Source organism: Trichomycterus rosablanca, chromosome 9 (assembly GCF_030014385.1).
Source record: "Trichomycterus rosablanca isolate fTriRos1 chromosome 9, fTriRos1.hap1, whole genome shotgun sequence".
Taxonomy (NCBI): Eukaryota; Metazoa; Chordata; class Actinopteri; order Siluriformes; family Trichomycteridae; genus Trichomycterus; species Trichomycterus rosablanca.
The window spans coordinates 30832695-30857239 of NC_085996.1; the positions used below are offsets into that span (position 1 = coordinate 30832695).

Here is a 24545-nt window from a genome sequence, read left to right on the forward strand (position 1 = left end):
AGGTATTATTTAGGTGGTGGATCATTCTCAGCACTGCAGTGACACTGACATGGTGGTGGTGTGTTAGTGTGTGTTGTGCTGGTATGAGTGGATCAGACACAGCATCGCTGCTGGAGTTTTTAAATACCATGACAATGTGTGTAGAAACAACGAGGTGGTTTTTACGTTATGGCTGATCAGTGTAGTTGTGGAAAAATGATTAAAGCAGAAAGCATGCTGATCCTCTACTGTCTGTAACAGGCATGCGCCGGGAACGTGGGAGCTACAGTCGTGGAGGTACACAGCATAGAAGAATGGCACGTTTTCCTGCCAGGGCAGTAACAAGCAGTCAAAGTCAGATAGAGAGGAGAGGATCTCCACCCATCAGAGTGAAAGAAGCTTTTACAGCCACACTAAGCCCAGAGGAGTTGATAGCTCGAATCATGGAGGCCGAGCCACCAGAAATTTATTTAATGAAGGACATAAAGAAGCCGTTTACAGAGGCCAACGTCATGATGTCCCTTACCAACCTAGCTGATAAGGAGCTTGTCCACATGATCAGTTGGGCCAAAAAAATCCCAGGTGTGTGTATTTGTGTATATTCTTGGTTTAGATGAAGCATTTCTGATATAATGTCTTTGAACTTTTCTGACCAAAGTCTATAAAGACACAAAAAAGCTTGCTTTGAAGGAACTCCAATGGCCTGCCTGCACAGTCCCCTGACCTAAGTCCCACTGAACAGCTTTAGAATGAACTGGATTATCAGTTGAGGCTTTCTTGACCAACGTAAAGAATGGCTGTTGTTATAGCTGAAAGAATCACATGAAAGTCACTTTATTTTAATACCACTTGTTTTTAAAATGTTATATCCAACAAACTCATGGTCAGGTGTCCAAAGATTTTTAGACAGCTAGCATGGACCCCACAACTGATCGTATAATTGACATATGTGAAGATAACGTAACTATATGCTTCCAACTTTGCAGCAACTGTTTAGGGAAGGCCCTTTCCTGTTCCTGCATTACTGTGCCCCTATACACAAATCAAAGTCTATAGACACAAAGAAAAGCTTGATTTAAAAAAAAAAACTCTAATTACCTGCCTGCACAGTCCCCTGACCTCAACCCAACTGAACAGCTTTAAAATGAACTGGTTTATCAGTTGAGGCTTTCTTGACCAACATTAGTGCCCATATAAAAGTCCCTTTATTTTAATACCATTTGTTTTTTAAAATGCTATGTCAAACAAGCTCATGGTCAGGCGTCCAAATACATTTGAACAGTTAGCATGAACCCCACAAGTTTGTCTGAAAACTGAATGATTTACAATATGCTACGTTACTGAATGTTTGGCCTTCTCTTTTGGACTCCCACCATAGTGTGGATGTATTATGCTATTCACTGAATCAAAATTGAGTCAATGATGATTGTGACATGAGTGTATAGCATGAATTTTAGCTTTATAGAATTAATTAGTATAATTTGTTTATGCCGATTTTGGCATTGTGGTCTCAATAGAAAATCAAGAAGGCAACTAAACTTAAGAGACACCAAATTAACTTAACCGTATAACTGTATTAAATAAGGAATACAAAGACTTAAATACAATTGACTTTAAGTCTTGATTGTGCCACTGCTTCACTGGGGGCAGAGGTAGCTCAGCGGTTAAGGTACAGGACTAGTAATCGAAAGGTTCAAGCCCCCACATCTGCCAGGCTGCCACTGTTGGGCCCTTGAGCAAGGCCCTTAACCCTCAATTGCTTGCAGTGTATACAGTCTCAATTGTAAGTCGCTTTGGATGCAAGCGTCTGCTGAATGCCAAAAATGTAAATGTATATCAGACACACTGTCTGTGAGAGTGAAGGCAGCATGGCATATTATGTTCTTAATGCTGCAAGTCTGTCTAAGAATTTGTGATTGGCTGCACTCTTACTTTTCACATGGTGAAAGAGCTGTATGCTAGTCTGTAGCTTCCTTGGCCAGCATGGGTGTCATTCACCGGGCAAGAGGTACTAGAGTGCAGGAAATTAACAACAAATTGGTACAGAATGGTAAAATTGAATTGGTAAGGGTGAATTTTTGCACAGGGAGAAAAAACTCATTTTGGTTTAACTGCTCCTTTAACACAAATAAAACACAAATAAAAGCTTAGATTTTATAATACTGTACTAATTATACTTATGTATTTATTCATAATGCATTTTCGAGTAGTTATTGAAACACAATAAACATTAACAAACACAGCCAAAGCTTTTTTCCCCCAATTTTTTCCTCTAATCTAGTCGTGTCCAATTACCCTCATTGCGTTCTCTATACTGATTCAACCCTTCACCGCTGACTGAGAACGCCTCTCAACTGACATACGCCCCCTCCAGCACGTACAGTCAGTACAGACTGCATTTTTCACCTGCACGAGTCAAGTTCATACACTGACGAGCACTGTGTATGGAGGGCCACACCCCCATTAGCATTATTCCTCAGCCCTGTGCAGGTACCATCAGTCAGCCAGCAGGGGCCGCATTTGCACCAGTTATGAGGACCTATGATCCGACTTTTTACCCCTATGAACAACAGCCAATCGTTGTTTATGCAGCCGTCCAGCCCAGTCTGAAGGCAGAGCTGAGATTCGATACGATGTATTCGAAACCCCAACTCTGGTGTGCTAGCGTACTTTTTACCGCTGCGCCGCCTGAGCGACAGGAAGGAGCTTATTATGAGACTTTTCTTGTATTTTACTACAGCTGTGTTTTTCCTCCTTCTGCTCTGTGTTGTGATTAAAAGTCAGAAACAAAGCTACTGAATTGGCTGTTTTGTTTAACGTTGCAGTAAAAAAACCAAGACTTATAGGAGTCTGTACATTCTTCCTGATTTAAATAGAAATTGGTTTAATTTGGGCATTTAGTTTCATTAAATCATTGTGCATCTTGGTGTTTTTAGTTATCTACATAAACCCAATTGCTCAGAGGTTTTTGTGTGTTGCAATACTTAAGGATGCTTCCTTAAAGCATATGTTTGTTGGAGTTGCCAGTTTGTGCCTTTATTATTAAACCATTGGTATTTTATTGGCATTGTGATTAATCTTTTATGCGCATTAACGCTCTGCAGTCTTGTTTTGTAATGTATTGGCTATTGTTAAGTTTGTATTCTTGCTCCTAGATGTTTTCACTTTACATTAACAGGATTTAGTTTTGGGGGGGCAGCTCCTAATGCAGACATTTTATGAACTTGTTTTTTAGGAAAGGTGTCATCCTAGCATGCTGCCATTTTACTGCTGGTGTTTGTCTACATGTATGCCATGTACAGAGTCTTTGTAGTCTATGCAATGAGCACAAGTTACTGGTAAGAGTTATACAGTTAATGGCCGAAAGGAAGGACACTTTAGTGTGACATCCCATTCCAAAGCCATCAAACCATGTCTTTATGGTGCTAAGCTGGGCACATTAATGATTAAATAGGATAATCATTACCAAACTGCAGCCATAAAAAAGTATTTTTAGCTTTATAGCATATATTAGGCGGCACGGTGGCTTAATGGGTAGCACTGTCGCCTCATAGCAAGAAGGTCCTGGGTCCTTTCTGTGCGGAGTTTGCATTTTCTCCCCGTGTTTCGTCCCACAGTCCAAAAACATCAGATTAATTGGAGACACATTGAATTGCCCTATAAGTGAATGGGTGTGTGTGTGTGTGTGTGTGTGTGTGTGTGTCTCCTGCGATGGACTGGCATCCAGTCCAAGGTGTTACTGTGTGCCTTGCGCCCATTGAAAAGCTAGGATAGGCTCCAGCAGCCCCCTGCAACCCTAATTGGATAAGCGGATAAGAAAATGAATGAATGAATGAATATAGCATATATTAGTTTCGGAAAGCTTAAATTTTTTACTAGCAATTTTAACTTTGTAGCATCACTACAAAAACAAAAGAGACAACTAAACAAGTCTTGTCTGAATAACTATTATTGGAAATGTATTTATTGTATTGTATTTAGGCTATTTATAACAAAGTTGGAAGCTTACAATTTATTTTAGGCGGCTTGATGGCTCAGTGGGTAGCACTGTTGCCTCACAGCAAGGAGGTCCTGGGTTCGATCCCCAGGTTGGGCGGTCCGAGTCCTTTCTGTGTGGAGTTCTTGTTCTCCCCGTGTCTGCCTGGGTTTTCTTTAGGGTGCTCCAGTTTCCTCCCACAGTCCAAGTGAGGTAAATTGGAAAAACAAAATTGTCCATGACTGTGTTTGACATTAATCTTGTGAACTGATGAATCTTGTGTAACAAGTAACTACCATTTCTGTCATTAATATAACCAAAGTGTGTAAAACATGACCTTAAAATCCTAATAAATAAAAATAATAATAACTTAAAATTTATTTTAAATAATTGCTTGCACTGTTAGCAATAGGATTAATGATTAAAAGGGGGTGTCCACAAACTTTTGCATGTATAGTGTATTTTGTTTGTTTTGCATGATTTCTCCTAGTTTGCCTCATACTGTGTATTTATCTGCAGGTTTTGTAGAGCTTAGCCTTTTTGACCAGGTGCACCTGCTGGAGTGTTGCTGGTTAGAGGTGCTGATGCTGGGCTTGATGTGGAGATCTGTTAATCATCCTGGAAAACTCATTTTCTCACCTGATCTCATTCTCAGCAGGTAATTCTCTCATCATTCATGTCTTTTTGTGTATTTATGATGCATTCAAGACTGACATGCTGCATGAGTCAGATTTGCTCTTTATGTTGCCTGTTACACAGTGTAGTGTTTGTCTAAAACTGTCCAATCATTATGCTTCATGGCTAAAGGTCAGAGCAGAGCAAGCAGTAAGTAAATAGGTTCATATGCTCATACTAACTGAGTAGTTGTGTAGTCCATGCATGAGTATTATTAGGCTGGAGAAGTGCACAGGTGAACACTTAGCCCATCACTCAGGGTCCTGCCCCACCGGAAACAATAGGCACAAGGTAGGAATACATTTTGGACAGGATGCCAATTCGTTGCAGAACAACACACACTTAACCAATTACTCATACCTAAGAGCAGCCTGTCCACTTGTATATTTTTGGAAGTTAAAAGGAAACTAGAGTACCTGGAGGAGGCACAAAAGAGGCTAGGATCAAACCCAGGTCACAAGGATCTATACTGCTGTGTAGTGCCCATGTTTTAAAGCCAGTTCTCTTGTATTTTAAATGTAATGTTTTATTATGAAGCATTACTTTTATCATTTTTAAGAATCAGTCCTGGAATATCCTGGTTTTACCTTAGTCTCCAGATTTAAAGCCCACAGAAAATCTTTGGTGAGATTTAAAGAAAGTATTTGCGACTAGAAATCCATCAAACGTGCGCCCAGGTGGTGCAGCACAGTTTCGAAACTTGGTGTTGCCTCCGGTCGGCTGGGCGCCATCTAGCGGGTATGATTGGCAGTGCCTGCAGCAGATACTAATTGGCCACTGTATCTGCAGGGTGGGGGCCAGACTATGTGTGGGTGGGTGGGTCTTCATACGCTGTGTAAGGACCCTGATTGGCGGAAGAGACGCCTGTGCAGAATGCAGGGGCGAGAAGAGGAGGGCTGTGGCGTGTAGGAAGAGTCGTGTACAGCGACGTGCTCTCCTCGGATGCAATCTAGTATGTCTGGTAGCAGCGGAGGACAAAATTGAGTGTGCTGAATTGGGAGAAAAATGGGGGGAAAATGCATCAAAAAAAAAAAAAAAGAAATCCATCAAACGTCAAAGAGCTGGAACATTCGGCACAAGAGGAATGAGGGATTGTTAGAACTTACCGAAATTGATTAGAGGCTCCGTTGTCCAAATTAGAGGTTGTCAAAGCAAAAGCATTTTTAACAAGTACTGAAGCTGAGTGTTGAATAGTAGTAGATGGACATTTGTCAAGAAAATTAGTTGTTGTTTTATTTTAACCCAAAATTTTAAAATTGCTTGTATGTATCAATAAAATTCTGTTTAATGAGACTTCCTGCTATATATTTTTTCTATTTTATATGTAATCAAAACATGAGTAAACACAAAATGCAGCTTTTAAATAATTATTCTATTAAAATGTAAGATTTATTTAAAACTTATATCACCCATGTGTAAAAGTAACTGCCCCTTTAAACCCAATAACCTCATGGCCGCTCAGGTGGCACAGCAATAAAAACACGTGCTGGAACCAGAGCGGAGATCTCGAATACATCGTATCGAATCTGTGGCCACATGAACAACGATTGGCCTGTTGTTCAGGTGGGCGGGACTAAGCTGGATATGGGTCTCTCTCTGTCAGACTGGTGCAATTACGACCTCTGCTGGCTGATTGGTGGCACCTACACAGAGATGAGAAAAGAGTGCTCTTAGGGTGTGTCTCTCGGTACACAATGCTGCACTGCACTCGTCAAAGTGTAGGTGATAAGATGCATACGACATGCTGCCCATGTGTCAGAGGGGGCGTGGGTTAGCTTTGTTCTCCTCAGTCAGAGCAGGGATAGGCATTGATGGAGAGGAAGCATGACGCAATCGGGCAATTGGACATGCTAAAAGGGAGAAAAAAAGGGGAGAAAATGCATAAACAAAAATATTTTTAAAAAATAAAATTAAAAAAAAGATGTCTAACCTATGTTTTTGGAAGCAAATAAAATGTATCAAATGAATAACCCATATTTTGTTTGATAGGGACGAGGGCAGCTGCGTGCAAGGATTTGTAGAGATCTTTGACATGTTGCTAGCGACAACATCCCGATTTCGAGAGCTGAAGTTACAGAGAGAGGAGTACGTCTGTCTCAAGGCCATGATCCTTCTGAATTCTAGTACGTGTGGTTTGTGTTACCATTAGCTTTGTATTCTTAAATTATCCTCAAATGCACATTTTTTATCTGTGATTATGCTAGTAAGTTTTTAATGAGTTCCTAAAATCCTGTTGTACTCAGTAACCTGATCCTGTATCAAAACGTTTTCCTTTAAAGATTTATAGCATTTTTTAGAAGGTTACTTTTATCCTGTGTTTTATTATAGGGAGTGTAACTGAGAGTATTGCTTATACACAGTAAATGTCTTATAAAAAAACGTGCATGGTTTGAGGAGTCACCCCTTTTCGAGTATCAATTTCCATAAACATCTGTCCCATTCCTCATTTTTTGTGATGTTCCAACATCTGCATTTTATTACTACTGCTAGACATTTTCAGAATTATAACTTGCTGCGTGACTTTGTTACTACAGACATGTGTCTGAGTTCAGCTGAGGGAGAAGACGAGCCACACAGCAGAATGAAGCTAATGCAACTGCTGGACTCGGTGACGGACGCGCTGGTCTGGGCCATCTCGAAAATGGGTCTCAACTTTCAGCAGCGCTCTGCACGTCTGGCCCATCTACTTATGCTGCTTTCACATATACGCCATCTCAGGTACGCTGTATGTATATTGAGCAAAATTATATGTAAGTAATACATACATTACATAGCCAAAAGTATGAGGACATCTGACCGTGAGCTTGCTGGACATCTAGTCCAAATCTAGCATTGGGAGAAGAGAGGAACCCAGAGCTCAGAGACTCTAGAGCTGTACTGCTTTTTTGTCCAAGATCTTAATACATGGATGTCTTCAAAACAAACAAAAAACACACACTTTCCTGAATAAGATGAATAAGGATTATTTATTAATATTTATTTTAAAGAAAATGTATGTAAAAAAAAAAGGTACAAACCCAAACTATTTTTGAGCTTTACCTATTTTACTCCTAACACATTAGGTTAATCAGCTAAGGCCTTTTCATTGTCCTCTTTAGTTTCACACAGAAGCTAACATTAAGTTTTACAAGTTTCTAGTTTTACAAGCTAACAACTACAGGATGCTTATTTATTCCGTTTTAGCACGGTGCTAATTTGATTAATCTAAATCGTCCCTTAAACCATACTGGTAAATCAGCTCGGCTTTCTTGCTCAGTGATATCTAGCACAGACAAGGTAAAAATAGCATGATATTAGTTACTGTTTCTTTGACTTTGCATACATTTGTATATTTACAATGGTAAAAAGCACAGAATTTTATTTATTTATTTTATTTTACCTTAGTGGTTAAGATATCAAGGTACTGGATTAGTAATCCAGTTCAAGCCCTACAACTACCAACAAGTTGTCACTGTTGGGTCCCTGAGCAAGGTCCTTAGGGCTTAAAATGTATTCAGGCAAAATTGTGTCTCCTTGGATAAAAGGATATTTATAAAAGTTACTAATAATTGACATTTGAAATAATTGAGATTTATGGTTTCCAGTCAGGGAATCAGGTGTGCAAACATTTTTTTCCTAATTATTTAATTTCTTTTTTACATTAAGGGGAACTCATTTATTATCAGGTTTAAAAAATAAAAAAGGAAAATGTAAAGAGACAGAAAAGACAAAAATAAAATAAAACATAAACAAAGGAAAATAAATAGTAATTACAGACAAACCCAAACAAACTGTAATGAAAGATTTTAAGTGTAATAACACTGCAAAACAAAATTATTAGTACCGTAAAACAAAACCCCACTTGGTATGGTGCATTCTTGGGTATGTCGTAACTTTCCTGTGTGACACAGAGGTGATACATCAGTTGCACAGGCACCACTCATTCACACCTTTCTCCCTTTCTGAGTTTGGCTTTTCTTTTTCACAGTAATAAAGGTATGGACCATCTGCACTGCATGAAAATGAAGAAAATGGTGCCACTGTATGACCTGCTTTTGGAAATGCTTGACGCCCACATCATGCACAGCTCCCGGCTGCCTAGCTCCAGCTCCAGAGAGACTGCTATACCAAAGGAGAATCAGAGGGTACAGGACCCCTACGGCTACTCTGAACAGCGGACGTCGTCAGACAGAGAGGGACATATGGCACTCAGCCAAAATGGTAAGACTCAGGACCATGATAAATTGCATAAACAAATATTTATTGTATACAGATTCTAACAGAATTCAGGAAAATATATTTTATACAAATACAACATTTACATTATTTTAGCCATTTTTCTATTTAAAGAAATATGAAAGATTGTATTTGAACAACTACCACATATAAGAATTAGCACACATTTTTCTTTTTGTATCACACAATTTACAAGTCTCACCTGTCTTGATCCTCCACCCAGAACTTGAGAAAGACAGGCATTAAGACTATTCTCTGTTCTAGCACCCAAGTGGTGGAATGAACTTCCCCTGTCCAATATGTTTGTTTGTTTTATTATCATTTTAACATCATGTTTTACATTCATGACAGACACTGTAGTTACTCATTACACAAGGTTCATCAGTTCACAAGGTTATATCGAACACAGTCGTGGACAATTTAGCATCTCCAGTTTACCTCACTTGCATGTTTTTGCACTGTGGGAGGAAACCAGAGGAAACCCACACAGACACGGGGAGAACATGCAAACTCCACACAGAAAGGACCCGGACCGCCCCACCTGGGGATCAAACCCAGGACCTTCTTGCTGTGAGGCGACAGTGCTACCCACTTAGCCACCGTGCCTCAACGTTTTTTCCAACAGGGCTTCTTCAGATTTATGTTTTAGATCCTTTACTTTCAAGGAAAGCTATTAGGCAGTCAATAAAGGATTATGATAAACATAGTTTTTTAAATAAATACTTGTACAAAAGTAATATCCTATACAATTATTCAAGTTGTATTAAGTGTAGTGCCTATTTGAACAACCTTATGCATGCTTTTGCATGCTAGCTCTGCTAGGATGAATTGTCAGCAACCAGTCAGTTCAGTCAACAAGTTTAGCTTGGATTGCACAATGCAAAATGTGCGGCTCAATACAGCATTTAGCTTGGATGTTCTCCAGTACACACTGCATAAGTAAGCCTGAATGGAATTTGAATGGAATTTGCTGTACTGCTTTACTGGGAATAAGTGCAGACAGATTGGTCAATATGTATTATGTGTAATAAATATGTACAATAAATGTGCAATAAATAAATTAATATAAAAAAACATAAATGACAATGTTATATATATATACAGTATATATATATATATATATATATATATATATATATATATATATATATATATATATATATATATATATATATATCTACACATTTATTTGATGCAAAAAATGCAATAAAAATAAGAATTTGTAGTTTTTTTAACTCGACACAAAAATACAAAAAAGTACCAATTTGATTGACCAAATTTTTTTTTGTATTTGTAAACCTCAAGCCAACATTGGTAGAACATGCAAGACTCCTCACAGACAGTGATTGGAGGTCAGGATTGAACCCAGGTCCCCAGACACATGCACTAAACAGTTGACAGTTTTACAGTTTACTTTATGTCTAATATAAACGGAGTGTACTGTTTCACGGTGGTGGAGATAAAGCTGATACAGCTCTGCTAAAAGCTAAATTCCTGTTAGTAGTGGCCGCATTGCTTTACTTTTACCAGCTATGACTCTGCGCCTCTAAAACAACAACATCGTTTTTTTCAGCTTTTTTCCCCAACTTTCCTCCCAATCTAGTTGTATCCAATTACCCGATCACATTACGCTTCCTCTCTACTGATGCTGATCCCCACTGTTAATTGAGAAGAGCGAGACTGCAACACGCCCCCTCTGACACGTGTGCAGTAGCCGACTGCATCTTTTCACCTGCACGAGGCGAGTTCATATGTGAATCAGCTTCGTGTAGGGGAGCCACACCCAGATCACATTATTCCTCGAATCTGTGCAGGTGCCATCAATCAGTCAGCAGAGGTCGTAATTGCATCAGTTCCGGGTCCCACCCTGTATGAACAACAAGCCAATTGTTGTTCATGTAGCCACTCGGCCCAGCCGGATGGCAGAGCCGAGATTCGAACCGACATGTTTGAAATGTCAGCTATGGTGTGCTAGCGTGTTTTGCCGCTGCGCCACCTGAGCGGCCAGTAGTTTTTTTTTTTGTTTTTTTTTTTTATTTATGTTGTGTTTTTGAATTCAAATCTTATTTAAGATGTTGTGAAATGGTCAGCTTTTCTTCAACATATTGATATTTTGCTTTAGCCTAATTAGCAGTTGTGAAACATTACTGGCTCATTAATTAATGTATTACAAAAATATGAAATGTTTAATTCCAAAGATTTTACTTCTTACTGCAACTGTATATGATTTATAGTAGCTTAATGGCTTATTTTATAAATAAGTGTGTTTAAAGCGTAAATAAAAACCATGTAAATGAAGCTTATTTTCATTTATCTTATTCCTGCTTTCAGTGCTCAAAAGTGACCTTAGCATGGTGACGGCAGACTGATCCAGTCCAGACATCATGATGTTTTCTGAGAGCAGCTATGCAACTCAAGAACATCATTCAGGACCTGAAGGCTCAAAGAACTGAACCAAATCAAAACTGTAAAAACATCCTACTTTTCCACTGTGATTGTGCCTGGATTACAGCTCCATAAAATCATGACATGACACAAGTCACTTTTGCACTGTAAGATTTATCATTAGTCCAAAACAGGATGTATGAACGGCTGTAAACACCATTTTGTGCCTGCACTAACTGTTGCATTTGAGGCTGTTTTTATAGACAGATACCCAACAATACAGCTTTAAATTGAATAAGAAGCCTGATTAACAGAGTAACATAGTCCAAGACACCTGTTGGCTTAATCTACCAAACATGCACTAAACAGCTGATAGTTTTACAGTTTACTTTGTCTAATTTTCAAGTTCACACTACACGACTTTCCAAGTCGTCAGGTCGCTGTACAGTTCACACTACACAACTGGATCTCTTGTAATCGGGAGTCTCTCAAGTCAGTGTGTATTTCACACTACACGACTGATCGGTGATAGGGGGTTTCACACTACACGATCTATCACCAACTGGAATCGCAGGCGAGCTTCTCTGGTCTCCCAAACTACGTTTTGTCATGAAAACAAACATGAGAAGTGACGAGGGGTTTAATGATACCACGTCCAAAAATGCACGTCAACAAGTAGCGAGCGATCAAAGTTTGTGCACTGATGTGCAGCGTAAAATCAAGTAGGAAAAATAAATGAGTGGATTTGGCTACGCGAACAGCATGGATTGTTTGTTCTATAGTGAGTTGAAGGTTAATAAATATTTTTGCAATGCAACGTTGGTGTTATGTTTTGTAGAGAACGATAAGGTCAGAAATACTGTAAAGCTTGTGTGTGTACCGATGTATTCTGATATAAACTATATTATGCCCTTGTCCCATCTTTTTACGTCTCCCTTGCATTTCCCCTTACACCGTATCTTGCGTTCTCATTGACTGTTCGACATAGAACTCCTTGCCAGTTGGGCGACTCAGATCCAGATATTTGACATGCTAGATATCTCTCTTTGGTCGCAGAGCACTTGGTGAGTGCTTGGCAAGCCGCTCAGTTCGAGTTGTTGAGCAGTTCACACATAGCGATTGAGAGCCGAGTTTCAATCGTCAAGCAAACACTGAGTTGCTCCCAAGCCAGCAAATTTAGCGCCGACCAGTCGTCGAGCAAAAATCAGGGCAAAAGTCATGTAGTGTGAACTAGGCATAATCTAAACGGAGTGTACTGTTTCACGGTGGTGGAGATAAAGCTCATACAGCTCTGCTAGAAGCTAAATTCCTGTTGGTAATGGCCACATTGCTTTGTACCTAATTTGCATGAAGTTAAACTATTCTCAACTCCACCCACTTCATGTCGTTAACATTTGCTCCGCCTCTTTTCGCACTTGATTCAATTAAAAGTTAATGACAGATGGTTGCGTTGTTGTGTTGCTTCGCTGCCTCTCTGAACGTAGGGGAATTACATTTATTCAAATATTTTTATATGTGTAAAGCATACTACATGAATTTGGCAACATTTGTTTTACAACCCCCAAATCAGAAAAATTTGGGACAGCATGGAAGAAGCAAATAATAAAAAAAACACAAGAGTTTCTTACATTTACTTTGACTGTACTGCTTTAATGCTTTACTGTCCCAACTTTTGAAATGCAGGAATGATGTCTATTAATAAATTAAATGAAGTTGAGCAGACAAAACTTGAAATATCTCAGGTTTATCCTGTCTGCAGTCAAGTAAAAGTCAAAGTAAATGTAAGGAACACTGCATTTTTATGTTATTTGCATTTTCCATACTGTCCCAACTTTCTCTGATTTGGGGTTGTATGTCTATATTATATATATAGTCCTATATTGCATATGTTTTCCATTTCTTGTTCATAATCTCCATATTTGTTCCACATATTATGTTATACCAGATACGTGTATGGCTTATTAAATGATTAGATGAAGACACAGAGGAAAAATAGTAAGAACTGACACATAATTCATATTTCTGTGTTTGTGTGCAGTTATTAGTAACATACTGTGTATTGCCATGTAGATTTGTACTTGCGTTGGTCTACATTTCAGTTGAAACATGACCTAGAAATATGACTAGACTAATAATGACACATTTATTTATTTGGAACATATAGATTTGGAACAAAATGTTAGGTAACCAGTAAGTAAGTAGAAAAAACTATGTGTTCAACTTTTTTGCAGGCTTTACACACACCTTTCTAAAGAGTGTTTTTGTTTGTTTACTAGGATTTTTTTTGTTTATGCATTTTCTCCCCTTTTTCTCCCTTTTAGCTCGTCCAATTGCCAGATTGTGTCATGCTTCCTCTCCACCAATGCCGATCTCTGCTCTGATTGAGGAGAACGAAGCTAAGCCACGCTCGCTCCGACTTGTGGGCAGCATGCCGTATGCATCTTATCACCTACACTTTGACGCGTGCAGTGCAGCTCAGCACTGTGTACAGAGAGTCACACCCTGAGAGCACTCTTTTCTCATCTCTGTGCAGCCACCATCAATCAGCCAGCAGAGGTCGCAACTGCACCAGTCATGAGAGAGAGACCCCATCCGGCTTAGTCCCACCCATATCTAAACAACAGGCCAATCGTTGTTCATGTGGCTGCTCAGCCTAGCCCGCAGGCAGAGCTAAGATTCGATACGATGTATTCGAGATCCCAGCTCTGGTTCCAGCGTGTGTTTTTACCGCTGCGCCACCTGAGCGGCCTTGCTTTGTTGTGTTGCTTCGCTACCTCTCTGAATGTAGGGGGATTACATTTATTCAAATGTTTTTATATATGTAAAACATACTAAATGAATTTGGCAACATTTTGTTGTTTTACAACCCCAAATCAGAAAAAGTTGGGATGGCATGGAAAAAGCAAATAATAAAAAAACACAGAGTTTCTTACATTTACTTTGACTTTACTGCTTTAATGCTTTACTGTCCCAACTTTTTTGGAATGTGTTGCAGGCCTGAAATGCAGGAATAGATGTTTATTAATAAATGAAATGAAGTTGAGCAGATAAAACATGGAATATCTCAGGTTTATCCTGTCTGCAATCAAGTAAAAGTTGCATTTTCCATAGTCCCAACTTTTTCTGATTTGGGGTTGTATGTAGAGTCCTATATTGCATGTGTTTTTCATTTCTTGTTTATAATCTCCATATTTGTTCCACATATCCAGATACATGTATGGCTTATTAAATGATTAGATGAAGACAGCAGAAAAATAGTAAGAACTGACACATAATTCATATTTCTGTGTTTGTGTGCAGTTATTAGTAACATACTGTGTATTGCCATGTAGATTTGTACTTGTGTTGGTCTACCTTTTAGTTGAAACATGACCTAAAATATGACTAGACTAATAATAACACATTTATTTATTTGGAACATATAGATTTGGAACAAAATGTTAGGTAACCAGCAAGAAAGTAGAAAAAACAATGTGTTCAACTTTTTTGCAGGCTTTACACACACCTTTCTGAAAAGTGTTTTTGTTTGTTTATTAGGACTTTTAACATCATGTTTTACACTTTGTTTACATTCATGACAGGAACGGTAGTTACTCATTACACAAGGTTCATCAGTTCACACAAGGTTATATCGAACACGGTCATGGACAATTTAGTATCTCCAATTTACCTTACTTGCATGTCTTTGGTCTGTGGGAGGAAACCGGAGCACCCAGAGTAAACCCAGGCAGACACAGGGAGAACATGCAAACTCCACACAGAAAGGACTCGGACCGCCCCACCTGGGGATCAAACCCAGGACCTTCTTATTGCTGGGAGGTGACAGTGCAACCCACTTAGCCACTGCCCTCTCAGAAGATTGTAAATGATTCAAATCCATATACTATTGGTGCGTACAATTAAAACTCATGACTTTTAGATTCAAATTATCTTCAAGTTCAAGCCCTGGTATAAATTATAGAAGCACCACACTTAAGAGGATCTTCACCAAGCTATTACACCAAGCAAGTAGCAAATAAACAAATCACAAACATGAATCAAAATGGTTTTTTTTAATAGCTGAACATCCTGGCTTTGTGAAACATACTTTCAAATAATAGCCCTGCTTTCCAGATCACATAGAGGAAAATAATGTGTAATCCCACAACGATGAGTGGAAAATAAAGAGGTATTGTAATTTGCAACTGACAATGCAAACAGTCTGCACATAAAAAGAAGTGCTTTCAGACCTTAATGAGCTGTTAAGGGGAACATGGCTCCAACAAGAGTGTTTTCAATTAACACAATAAAATTAATTTCCTTCTTGAAGTAGTTTTCTAATTAAATAGGGAGTGTGGCAAAAAGATGTTGACAGTTCCAGTTAGCTTTGTCTAAAATTTGGTGCAAGTTTAAACAAAATAGGATGGTCGGAAAAGGAGACATACATGTGGACAGAGAAAGACGTCGGAATGCCAGGATAGCAAACACAAAGCAATATGCCTTAAAAATAAAAATGTAGAACAAATTAAATAAAAATACATGAAAATGGGTGGGAAGAGGAGTCCGTGTGTGTAGTGATTGTGAAGAAATTGTAAGTTTGTTTATTAGGATTTCAACGTCATGTTTTACACTTCGGTTACATTTATGACAGGAACGGTAGTTACTCATTACACAAGGTTCATCAGTTCACAAGGTTACATCGAACACAGTCATAGACAATTTAGTGTCTCCAATTGACCTTACTTGCATGTCTTTGGACTGTGGGAGGAAATCCACGCAGACACGGGGAGAACATGCAAACTCCACACAGAAATGACCCGGACCGCTCCACCTGGGGATCGAACCCATGACCTTCTTGCTGTGAGGCGACAGTGCTACCCACTTAGCCACAAAATTGTAAGTAATCAGCTGAAAGAAATGGAGTTTACATGTAAAACAGCCAGATGAAATCCAGCACCAACCCACTGCAACCTTGTTTTCTTCTGTTTGTGTTAGAGAAGTGATCTTGGGGTGTGGATGAAATTAAGGTCCACTGATTAATCACCAATCTCTTTTGGCCATTTCAGTTTTGTCTGGTGACTGAAAAAACTATTTTACCCACTTAATAATGATAGGGGGTTGCATGTCAGGTAAAAACCAGGGGAGATGGCAATCTTTACCTTAGCAGTCAGTGCACTGGGGTACATTGAAATTTTGGACACTTTTCTCATTCCATTGATAGAAAATAGGTTTAGTGGAGTGATTTTACAGGATGATTTTTATTAGTGGACTGTATGACACAAAGATTCAATTCAATTAGGCTATTATAAAATCCCATGGTGGAGCATTAATGTACTAATTGTGCTTTTTTGTTGTTGTTGATGATTTCATAGTGCTTGGGTGACAGCACTCTATTACACACAGCTGAGATTCAGGTTCACAGACCTCACAGGCTATGTCTTTTGTGGCTGACATTATGAATTGTGATGGATTGGAACCTTGTTCAGTGTGTTTTTGCTTTGCACCCAGCTTTTAAAGTGGAACCAGACCTGCTGCTGTCCTGACCAGGGTACGATGGTTGATGAAAATGAAATAAGATTTAATTATATTTTCCTCAACAATGAGTGGATGTTTTTTTCTATTCTACTTAATGTAATTTATTAATAAAATAACGTTGTATTTTATTTGTTTAATTTTTAGCTTTTAAACAGAACTATATTTTTTTAATTTACTACCAAGTTAACAAATTGATTAAACATACTCCAAGCGAACATTAAGCTTTTACAAATGTTTGACTTCTGAGGTGGACTGTTCATATGGAGCACATAAATGTAAGATTATTTGAAGGGGTAAAGATTATTAGAACATTTTCTGTGGGTAGAGCCAGCACACTATGTAACCAGGGGCTCCTAGAAGCTTTAAGAACCGTAATCCCTCTAAAGTGGTTTATTGTTGTTTGTATTGGATGTTAGATTTGCTCTTGTACCTTTTACAACATCTATTATATGGGCAGTGGTAGCTCAGTGGTAAAAATATTGGACTGATGATCAGATGGCTGCTACTGTTGGGCCCCTGAGCTAGACTCTTAACCCTCAATTGCTTGCATTGTATGGCACTTTGGATAAAAGCACCTGCTAAATGGGTTTAACCAACCTTATCATATCTTCAAGTTTAGTAAAATAATTTGCATTATTAATTGTTTTTACATTAATACAAATTACATTGGGTCATTTTGTAAAAAGCAATATATATTTAATACAGTGGTACCTTTAACTCAACGTCCCCTAAACCCGGACCGTCTTGCTGTGAGGCGACAGTGCTACCCACTTAGCCACCGTGCCGCCGCCAAGATATATGTAAACAAGATTTTGACATTTCTTTGACTGGCTGTATTTTGTTGTTACTGTGCAGAACTGAGATTTTAGTGAACTTAAGAGATGTGTAAATTGTTACAGGATTATACCAGATGTTTAATCTTTTAAGAACCAAGGGTTATTATTTTTTTGAATTGATATTTGGTCTGTATTCCCTTCAGTGCTACATGTCATGTTACAAATGCACTGCACTGCTGTGTCAGTTACTCATATTGTTATAAACCAGTCATGGCAATGTTTTTGTAGAATGCATTTTGTTTGGGTTGTTTTTCTATACATAAAGATATGCACTACATGGCCCATTATGTGGTAACCCAAACATTGCAGAATTTACTTGCTTGTTTTAAACCGATAGAATTAAAGCTGCAGTATTTCCAATACAGTGGCCGTCTTTTTAGTCATGATTTTAAAAATTGTGACTCAACACAGTATGCCTCAGCTTTCTTTAGCGCGAAAATTAGAACGCAGTCTTAGTGCAGCGTTTGACACGGTCAATCATAACATTTTACTGGAGAGGCTAGAAAATACAGTAGGTGTTAAAGGACTCGCACTCTCTTGGTTCAAATCATATTTGACTGACCACTCTCAATTTGTTTATGTAAATAATAAATGCTCGGAAACTACAAAAGTAAAGTGTGGTGTTCCACAGGGGTCGGTACTGGGACTGCTATTATTTACACTCTATATGCTTCCACTAGGAGAAATTATTCATAAACATGGCATAAATTTTCACTGCTATGCAGATGACACACAGCTGTATATATCAGCCAAACCAAATGATACTGACACAATCAGTAAGATAGAAGATTGTGTAAACAACATAAAAAACTGGATGTCGTGTAATTTTCTTTTACTTAATTCAGATAAAACTGAGGTTTTACTTGTTGGCTCTAAAGCTGCAAGAGACAAGTTGTCTAACCTGGTGCTAAACCTAAACACTTTCTCTGTTACTACCAGCTCAGATGTAAAAAACCTGGGTGTCACACTAGATTCAGATCTTTCCTTTGATACACACGTCAATAATATTACTAGAGTTGCTTTCTATCATTTGTGTAATATTTCTAAAATAAGAAATATACTATCTGTTAATGACGCCGAAAAACTGATCCGTGCGTTTATAACTTCTCGGTTAGATTATTGTAATGCTCTTCTAACTGGATGCTCTGGTAGATCCATACACAAACTCCAGTTAGTTCAAAATGCAGCAGCTGGAGTGCTAACTAGAACTAGAAAATTTGATCATATTAGTCCTGTTCTATCATCTCTTCACTGGCTGCCAGTTAAATTCCGCATTGATTACAAAATACTTTTACTAACCTAGAAAGCGCTACATGGTCTGGCTCCACAGTATCTGAGTGAGCTTATTAATCACTACAACCCAGAGCGTCCACTTCGCTCACAAGATGCAGGGTTACTTATAGTTCCTAGAATTAAAAAGATCATGGCTGGTGGAAGAGCATTTTCTTTCAAAGCTCCACAACTTTGGAATAATCTTCCTGCCTCTGTTCAGGATTCGGACACAGTCTCAATGTTTAAGTCTAGACATATTTATTTTCTCAGGCTTTTGATTAGTATAGACAAAGGCGCAGAGCTTGGGGGTTCTTGGTCATAGAAACTTGTGGTGATCAGGGATGTTGGGTTGCTGTCGTTCTGCCTCTCTTGTCCGATCACTCAGGTTTGATGATGGTGGGGAGATGGGTGCTGATGTCCTATGAAAGCCTTCATGACCTTGTTACCTGCTCGCTCTCCCTTTTAGTTATGCTGTAATAATTAGGGCTGCCGGAGTCTAAAAATCTCTGTAAAACTGTTTTACTCAACTAGCATTGTACATTATTAACTACATTCTCTGTTGTTTTACCCAGAGGGCATTCTGATGGAAACCTGTTTACCCGCCAAGGTTAAGGACTGAAGTCGAGACTGCTGTGACAATGATGCTGCTCCTGCCGGATGTGACGGGTCTGGCGTAATTGCACCAAGAATGACAAGAACTCACTACAGACTTTATTGAAGACTAGACCAAATAATAACTCTATTATTATTATTTATTTATTTATTTATTGCCAGTTATAACTTTTAGTTCATTTAATTCTGTTTGTATGATTTGTGTAAATCCTACTTATTTAAAGTATCCTCCAGGCCACCCAAGAAGGATGGGCCCTGCTGAGTCTGGTTCCTCTCAAGGTTTCTTCCTGTAATTTTCAGGGAGTTTTTCCTTGCCACATTCACCCTCGGCTTGCTCAACAGGGGTTTTTGTATCTGTTGATCCTGGATTTTGTAAAGTTGCTTTGAGACAATGTCTATTGTAAAAAGCGCTATATAAATAAAGTTGACTTGACTTGACGTACTGCTGATTTTTAAAATAGGCTTACTTTAATTTGCTTACATGTACACTGATCAGCCATAACATTAAAACCACCTTCTTGTTTCTACACTCACTGTCCATTTTATCAGCTCCACTTACCATATAGAAGCACTTTGTAGTTCTACAATTACTGACTGTTATTCATCTGTTTCTCTGCATGCTTTGTTAGTACCCTTTCATGCTGTTCTTCAATAGTCAGGACTAAGAATAGTCCACCAACCAAAAATATCCAGCCAACAGCGCCCCGTGGGCAGCGTCCTGTGACCACTGATGAAGGTCTAGAAGATGACCAACTCAAACAGCAGCAATAGATGAGCGATTGCCTCTGACTTTACATCTACAAGGTGGACCAACTAGGTAGGAGTGTCTAATAGAGTGGACAGTGAGTGGACATTTAAAAACTCCAGCAGCGCTGCTGTGTCTGATCCACTCATACCAGCACAACACACACTAACACACCACCACCATGTCAGTGTCACTGCAGTGCTAAGAATGATCCACCACCTAAATAATACCTGCTCTGTAGTGGTCCTGACCATTGAAGAACAGGATGAAAACAGGCTGTAATTCTTCTATAGAGTAAATGGAGCTGATAAAATGGACAGTGAGTGTAGAAACAAGGAGGTGGTTTTAATGTTATGGCTGATCAGTGTATACTGCTGTATGTATGTAGACTGTATGTATAAATTTTCTCTCTTTCTCCAACCTTACCACAATTATCCTGCAGCCTAATAACTACTAAAACACAATAAAAATATATTTTCAAACAATAAACCCCAACTTATGTTTACTTGCAGGGTTTTTTTTCTATTTAATTTTGGATTTAATATTTTCTACTTTACACTTTTTCGATGTTTTAGTACTAGAAGCTAAGCATGATTCATCAAACCAGCAGATGCTCTGTCATCACTCCAGGATTGAATGACAACATCTGGTTTACATGGCCAATCATCTGCACACAAGCATAATTCCTGAAGCTCTTGCTGAACAGTTCATGTGCTGGCATTGCCTCAGAGGCACTTTTCAACTTGACAGGGGTGTGTGGCTCCCAGACATTGTTTTAAAATATCAGCACTTACAGTTACAGCTTTATTGTGAGAAAACGTGTGAGCCTGTTAGCAAGGTGTCAATGCCATTAATTAAAAGGGGTGTCTACTTATTTTTGGCCAACTGTTTTTTTTTTTGTATGTACAGTGTATCACAAAAGTGAGTACACCCCTCACATTTCTGCAGATATTTAAGTATATCTTTTCATGGGACAACACTGACAAAATGACACTTTGACACAATGAAAAGTAGTCTGTGTGCAGCTTATATAAGAGTGTAAATTTATTCTTTTCTCAAAATAACTCAATATACAGCCATTAATGTCTAAACCACCGGCAACAAAAGTGAGTACACCCCTAAGAGACTACACCCCTAAATGTCCAAATTGAGCACTGCTTGTCATTTTCCCTCCAAAATGTCATGTGATTTGTTAGTGTTACTAGGTCTCAGGTGTGCATAGGGAGCAGGTGTGTTCAATTTAGTAGTACAGCTCTCACACTCTCTCATACTGGTCACTGAAAGTTCCAACATGGCACCTCATGGCAAAGAACTCTCTGAGGATCTTAAAAGACGAATTGTTGCGCTACATGAAGATGGCCAAGGCTACAAGAAGATTGCCAACACCCTGAAACTGAGCTGCAGCACAGTGGCCAAGATCATCCAGCGTTTTAAAAGAGCAGGGTCCACTCAGAACAGACCTCGTGTTGGTCGTCCAAAGAAGCTGAGTGCACGTGCTCAGCGTCACATCCAACTGCTGTCTTTGAAAGATAGGCGCAGGAGTGCTGTCAGCATTGCTGCAGAGATTGAAAAGGTGGGGGGTCAGCCTGTCAGTGCTCAGACCATACGCCGCACACTACATCAAATTGGTCTGCATGGCTGTCACCCCAGAAGGAAGCCTCTTCTGAAGTCTCTACACAAGAAAGCCCGCAAACAGTTTGCTGAAGACGTCAACAAAGGACATGGATTACTGGAACCATGTCCTATGGTCTGATGAGACCAAGATTAATTTGTTTGGTTCAGATGGTCTCAAGCATGTGTGGCAGCAATCAGGTGAGGAGTACAAAGATAAGTGTGTCATGCCTACAGTCAAGCATGGTGGTGGGAATGCCATGGTCTGGGGCTGCATGAGTGCAGCAGGTGTTGGGGAGTTACATTTCATTGAGGGACACATGAACTCCAATATGTACTGTGAAATACTGAAGCAGAGCATGATCCCCTCCCTCCGGAAACTGGGTCGCAGGGCAGTGTTCCAGCATGATAATGACCCCAAACACACCTCTAAGACGACCACTGCTTTATTGAAGAGGCTGAGGGTAAAGGTGATGGACTGGCCAAGCATGTCTCCAGACCTAAACCCAATAGAACATCTTTGGGGCATCCTCAAGTGGAAGGTGGAGGAGCGCAAAGTCTCGAATATCCGCCAGCTCCGTGATGTCGTCATGGAGGAGTGGAAAAGCATTCCAGTGGCAACCTGTGAAGCTCTGGTAAACTCCATGCCCAGGAGAGTTAAGGCAGTTCTGGGAAATAATGGTGGCCACACAAAATATTGACACTTCAGGAACTTTCACTAAGGGGTGTACTCACTTTTGTTGCCGGTGGTTTAGACATTAATGGCTGTATATTGAGTTATTTTGAGGGAAGAATAAATTTACACTGTTATATAAGCTGCACACAGACTACTTTTCATTGTGTCAAAGTGTCATTTTGTCAGTGTTGTCCCATGAAAAGATATACTTAAATATCTGCAGAAATGTAAGGGGTGTACTCACTTTTGTGATACACTGTATGTATGTATATTTTTTCTTTATGCATTTTCTCACCCTTTTCCCCCCTTTTTAGTGCGTCCAATTGCCCCATTGCATCATGCTTCCTCTCCACCAATGCCGGTCCCTGCTCTGATTGAGGAGATCAAAGCTAACTCACGACCCCTCCAACACATGGGCAGCATGCCGTATGCATCTGATCACCTACACTTTGACAAGTGCAGCGCAGCTTAGCTGCGTGTACGGAGGGACACACCCTAAGAGCACTCTTTTCTCATCTCTGTGCAGGCGCCATCAATCAGCCAGCAGAGGTCGTAATTTCACCAGTTATAAGAGAGAGACCCCCATCCAGCTTAGTCCCGCCCATATGAACAACAGGCCAATCATTCTTCATGTGGCCGCTCGGCCTCAGCCGGCAAGGCAGAGCTGAGATTCGATATGATGATGTACTTGAGCGGCCCAAGTTTGTTAACTTTAAAATAATAAAAAAATAAGCACAAATTGTTTGTTGAAAGAAATGCAGCATTTATTGCCCCGATAGAGAGAATACATTAAAAGAACATTCTGAAATTTCTGTACATATCCCCAATCTTAATGATTCAAATTCTATTTACACTCATAAAACTTGAATGAAGAAGAAACCTGCAAGAACAAATATACAAATAATAGAGTTAGAAATTAGTGTTATTCTGTGAGTCCAATTAAACCCCAAAACATTCAATAACAAAAGATGGAAATTATGGATATTAAAGTCAAATATGCTTGATCTGTAAAGCAAACATTGTCTGGCAAAAACATAATAATATTTTATATTATCCACCACCACTTAATTTTTTCTAACCTAATTTTACACATACATGAATAGTAAATGATGACAGGATGACTTAACACAGCCCAGATATAGTGACCCAAAGTCTAAATATGTGCCTTAACATTTGCTCAGTGACATTAAAAATTACATGAATGTAAAAGCATGATTAAGTATAGTATGATATCTGAATTTACCTTAAAAACAATATAGTTCTCAGTAGTATGGCTTTGGGGATAAATAGTATAAAATCGAATTTTTAAATACACTTGATAAAATATATTTCTGGATTATTCTACATAGCAGTGCATTAACAGTTTAGATGGGTCACTTTGGAATCAGACCAGTTTGTTGGTCGTGTGTGTTTGTGTGGGTGTGGGTGTGGGTGTGGGTGTGGGTGTGTGTGTGTGTGTGTGTGTGTGTGTGCTTGTTTTTTACGTAGGAGGAGGTCCATTAGTGTAACGCAGCATGGGATGAAAAGAACGAGCAAAGGTATTGGAGAGAGTACAGCTGTAGTCTTCCTCGGACAATGGTACCAGACAGGTCAGAATCAGTAGCAAAAGGAAAAGGATGTGAAGGGGGAAGGCTGCCCTTAAAACCCGATAGAAGAAAGAGCGTCGAGGGGGCGCGTCTCTGTTCTCCACCCTGGAACAAAAAATGTTCTATTAAAATGTATTTCCTTTTATCACTGTACAGCTGGCGATTATAGAAGACATTTACACACCAGTATTCCAGATATAGAGCTAAACAATAAGGCCTGTCTTTAGTTTACTGCTGATTAAATATACACAGAGAAATTATGAGCTTGAAACAATATAACAATGTTAAGCTTGCCTAACAGTGGACAGTGTCATTCGTGTTCCATCAGATTCTATTTACATTTAGCTGAAGCTTTTATCCAAAGCGACTTACAGTACTGTGACAGTATTGTCTAAGCAATTGAGGGTTAAGGGCCTTGCTCAAGGGCCCAACAGTGTCAGTCTGGCAGTAGTGGGAATTGAAC

At 39.1% G+C, this 24545-nt stretch overlaps 2 protein-coding genes across 10 annotated transcripts in view; one reads left to right on the top strand and one right to left on the bottom strand.

The window, feature by feature from the left end:
* Positions 1-14474, top strand: part of esr2a (estrogen receptor 2a) — a 29098-nt gene extending 14624 nt beyond the window's left edge. Inside the window, exons 5-11 of one of the 2 annotated variants that reach the window (XR_010013736.1) lie at positions 241-561; positions 4475-4613; positions 6620-6753; positions 7165-7348; positions 8598-8830; positions 11177-11397; positions 13552-14474. Coding sequence is in view for 1 of the 2 variants with exons in the window: in XM_063002219.1 (XP_062858289.1) it covers positions 241-561; positions 4475-4613; positions 6620-6753; positions 7165-7348; positions 8598-8830; positions 11177-11214 (1049 nt within the window). In the remaining variant the exon portion in view is untranslated. Of the gene's footprint in view, positions 1-240; positions 562-4474; positions 4614-6619; positions 6754-7164; positions 7349-8597; positions 8831-11176; positions 13177-13551 lie in introns of those variants that run through there. The other variant, XM_063002219.1, reaches the window with a different exon arrangement.
* An 8784-nt stretch (positions 14475-23258) lies between these two features.
* LOC134320690 (mucin-3B) overlaps positions 23259-24545 on the bottom strand; it is a 140309-nt gene continuing 139022 nt past the window's right edge. For all 8 annotated transcript variants that reach the window (XM_063002227.1, XM_063002223.1, XM_063002226.1 and 5 more), the window contains one exon: positions 23259-24187. In XM_063002227.1, coding sequence (XP_062858297.1) covers positions 23977-24187 — 211 coding nt within the window. In that variant the 3' untranslated portion in view covers positions 23259-23976. The remainder of the gene's footprint in view (positions 24188-24545) is intronic.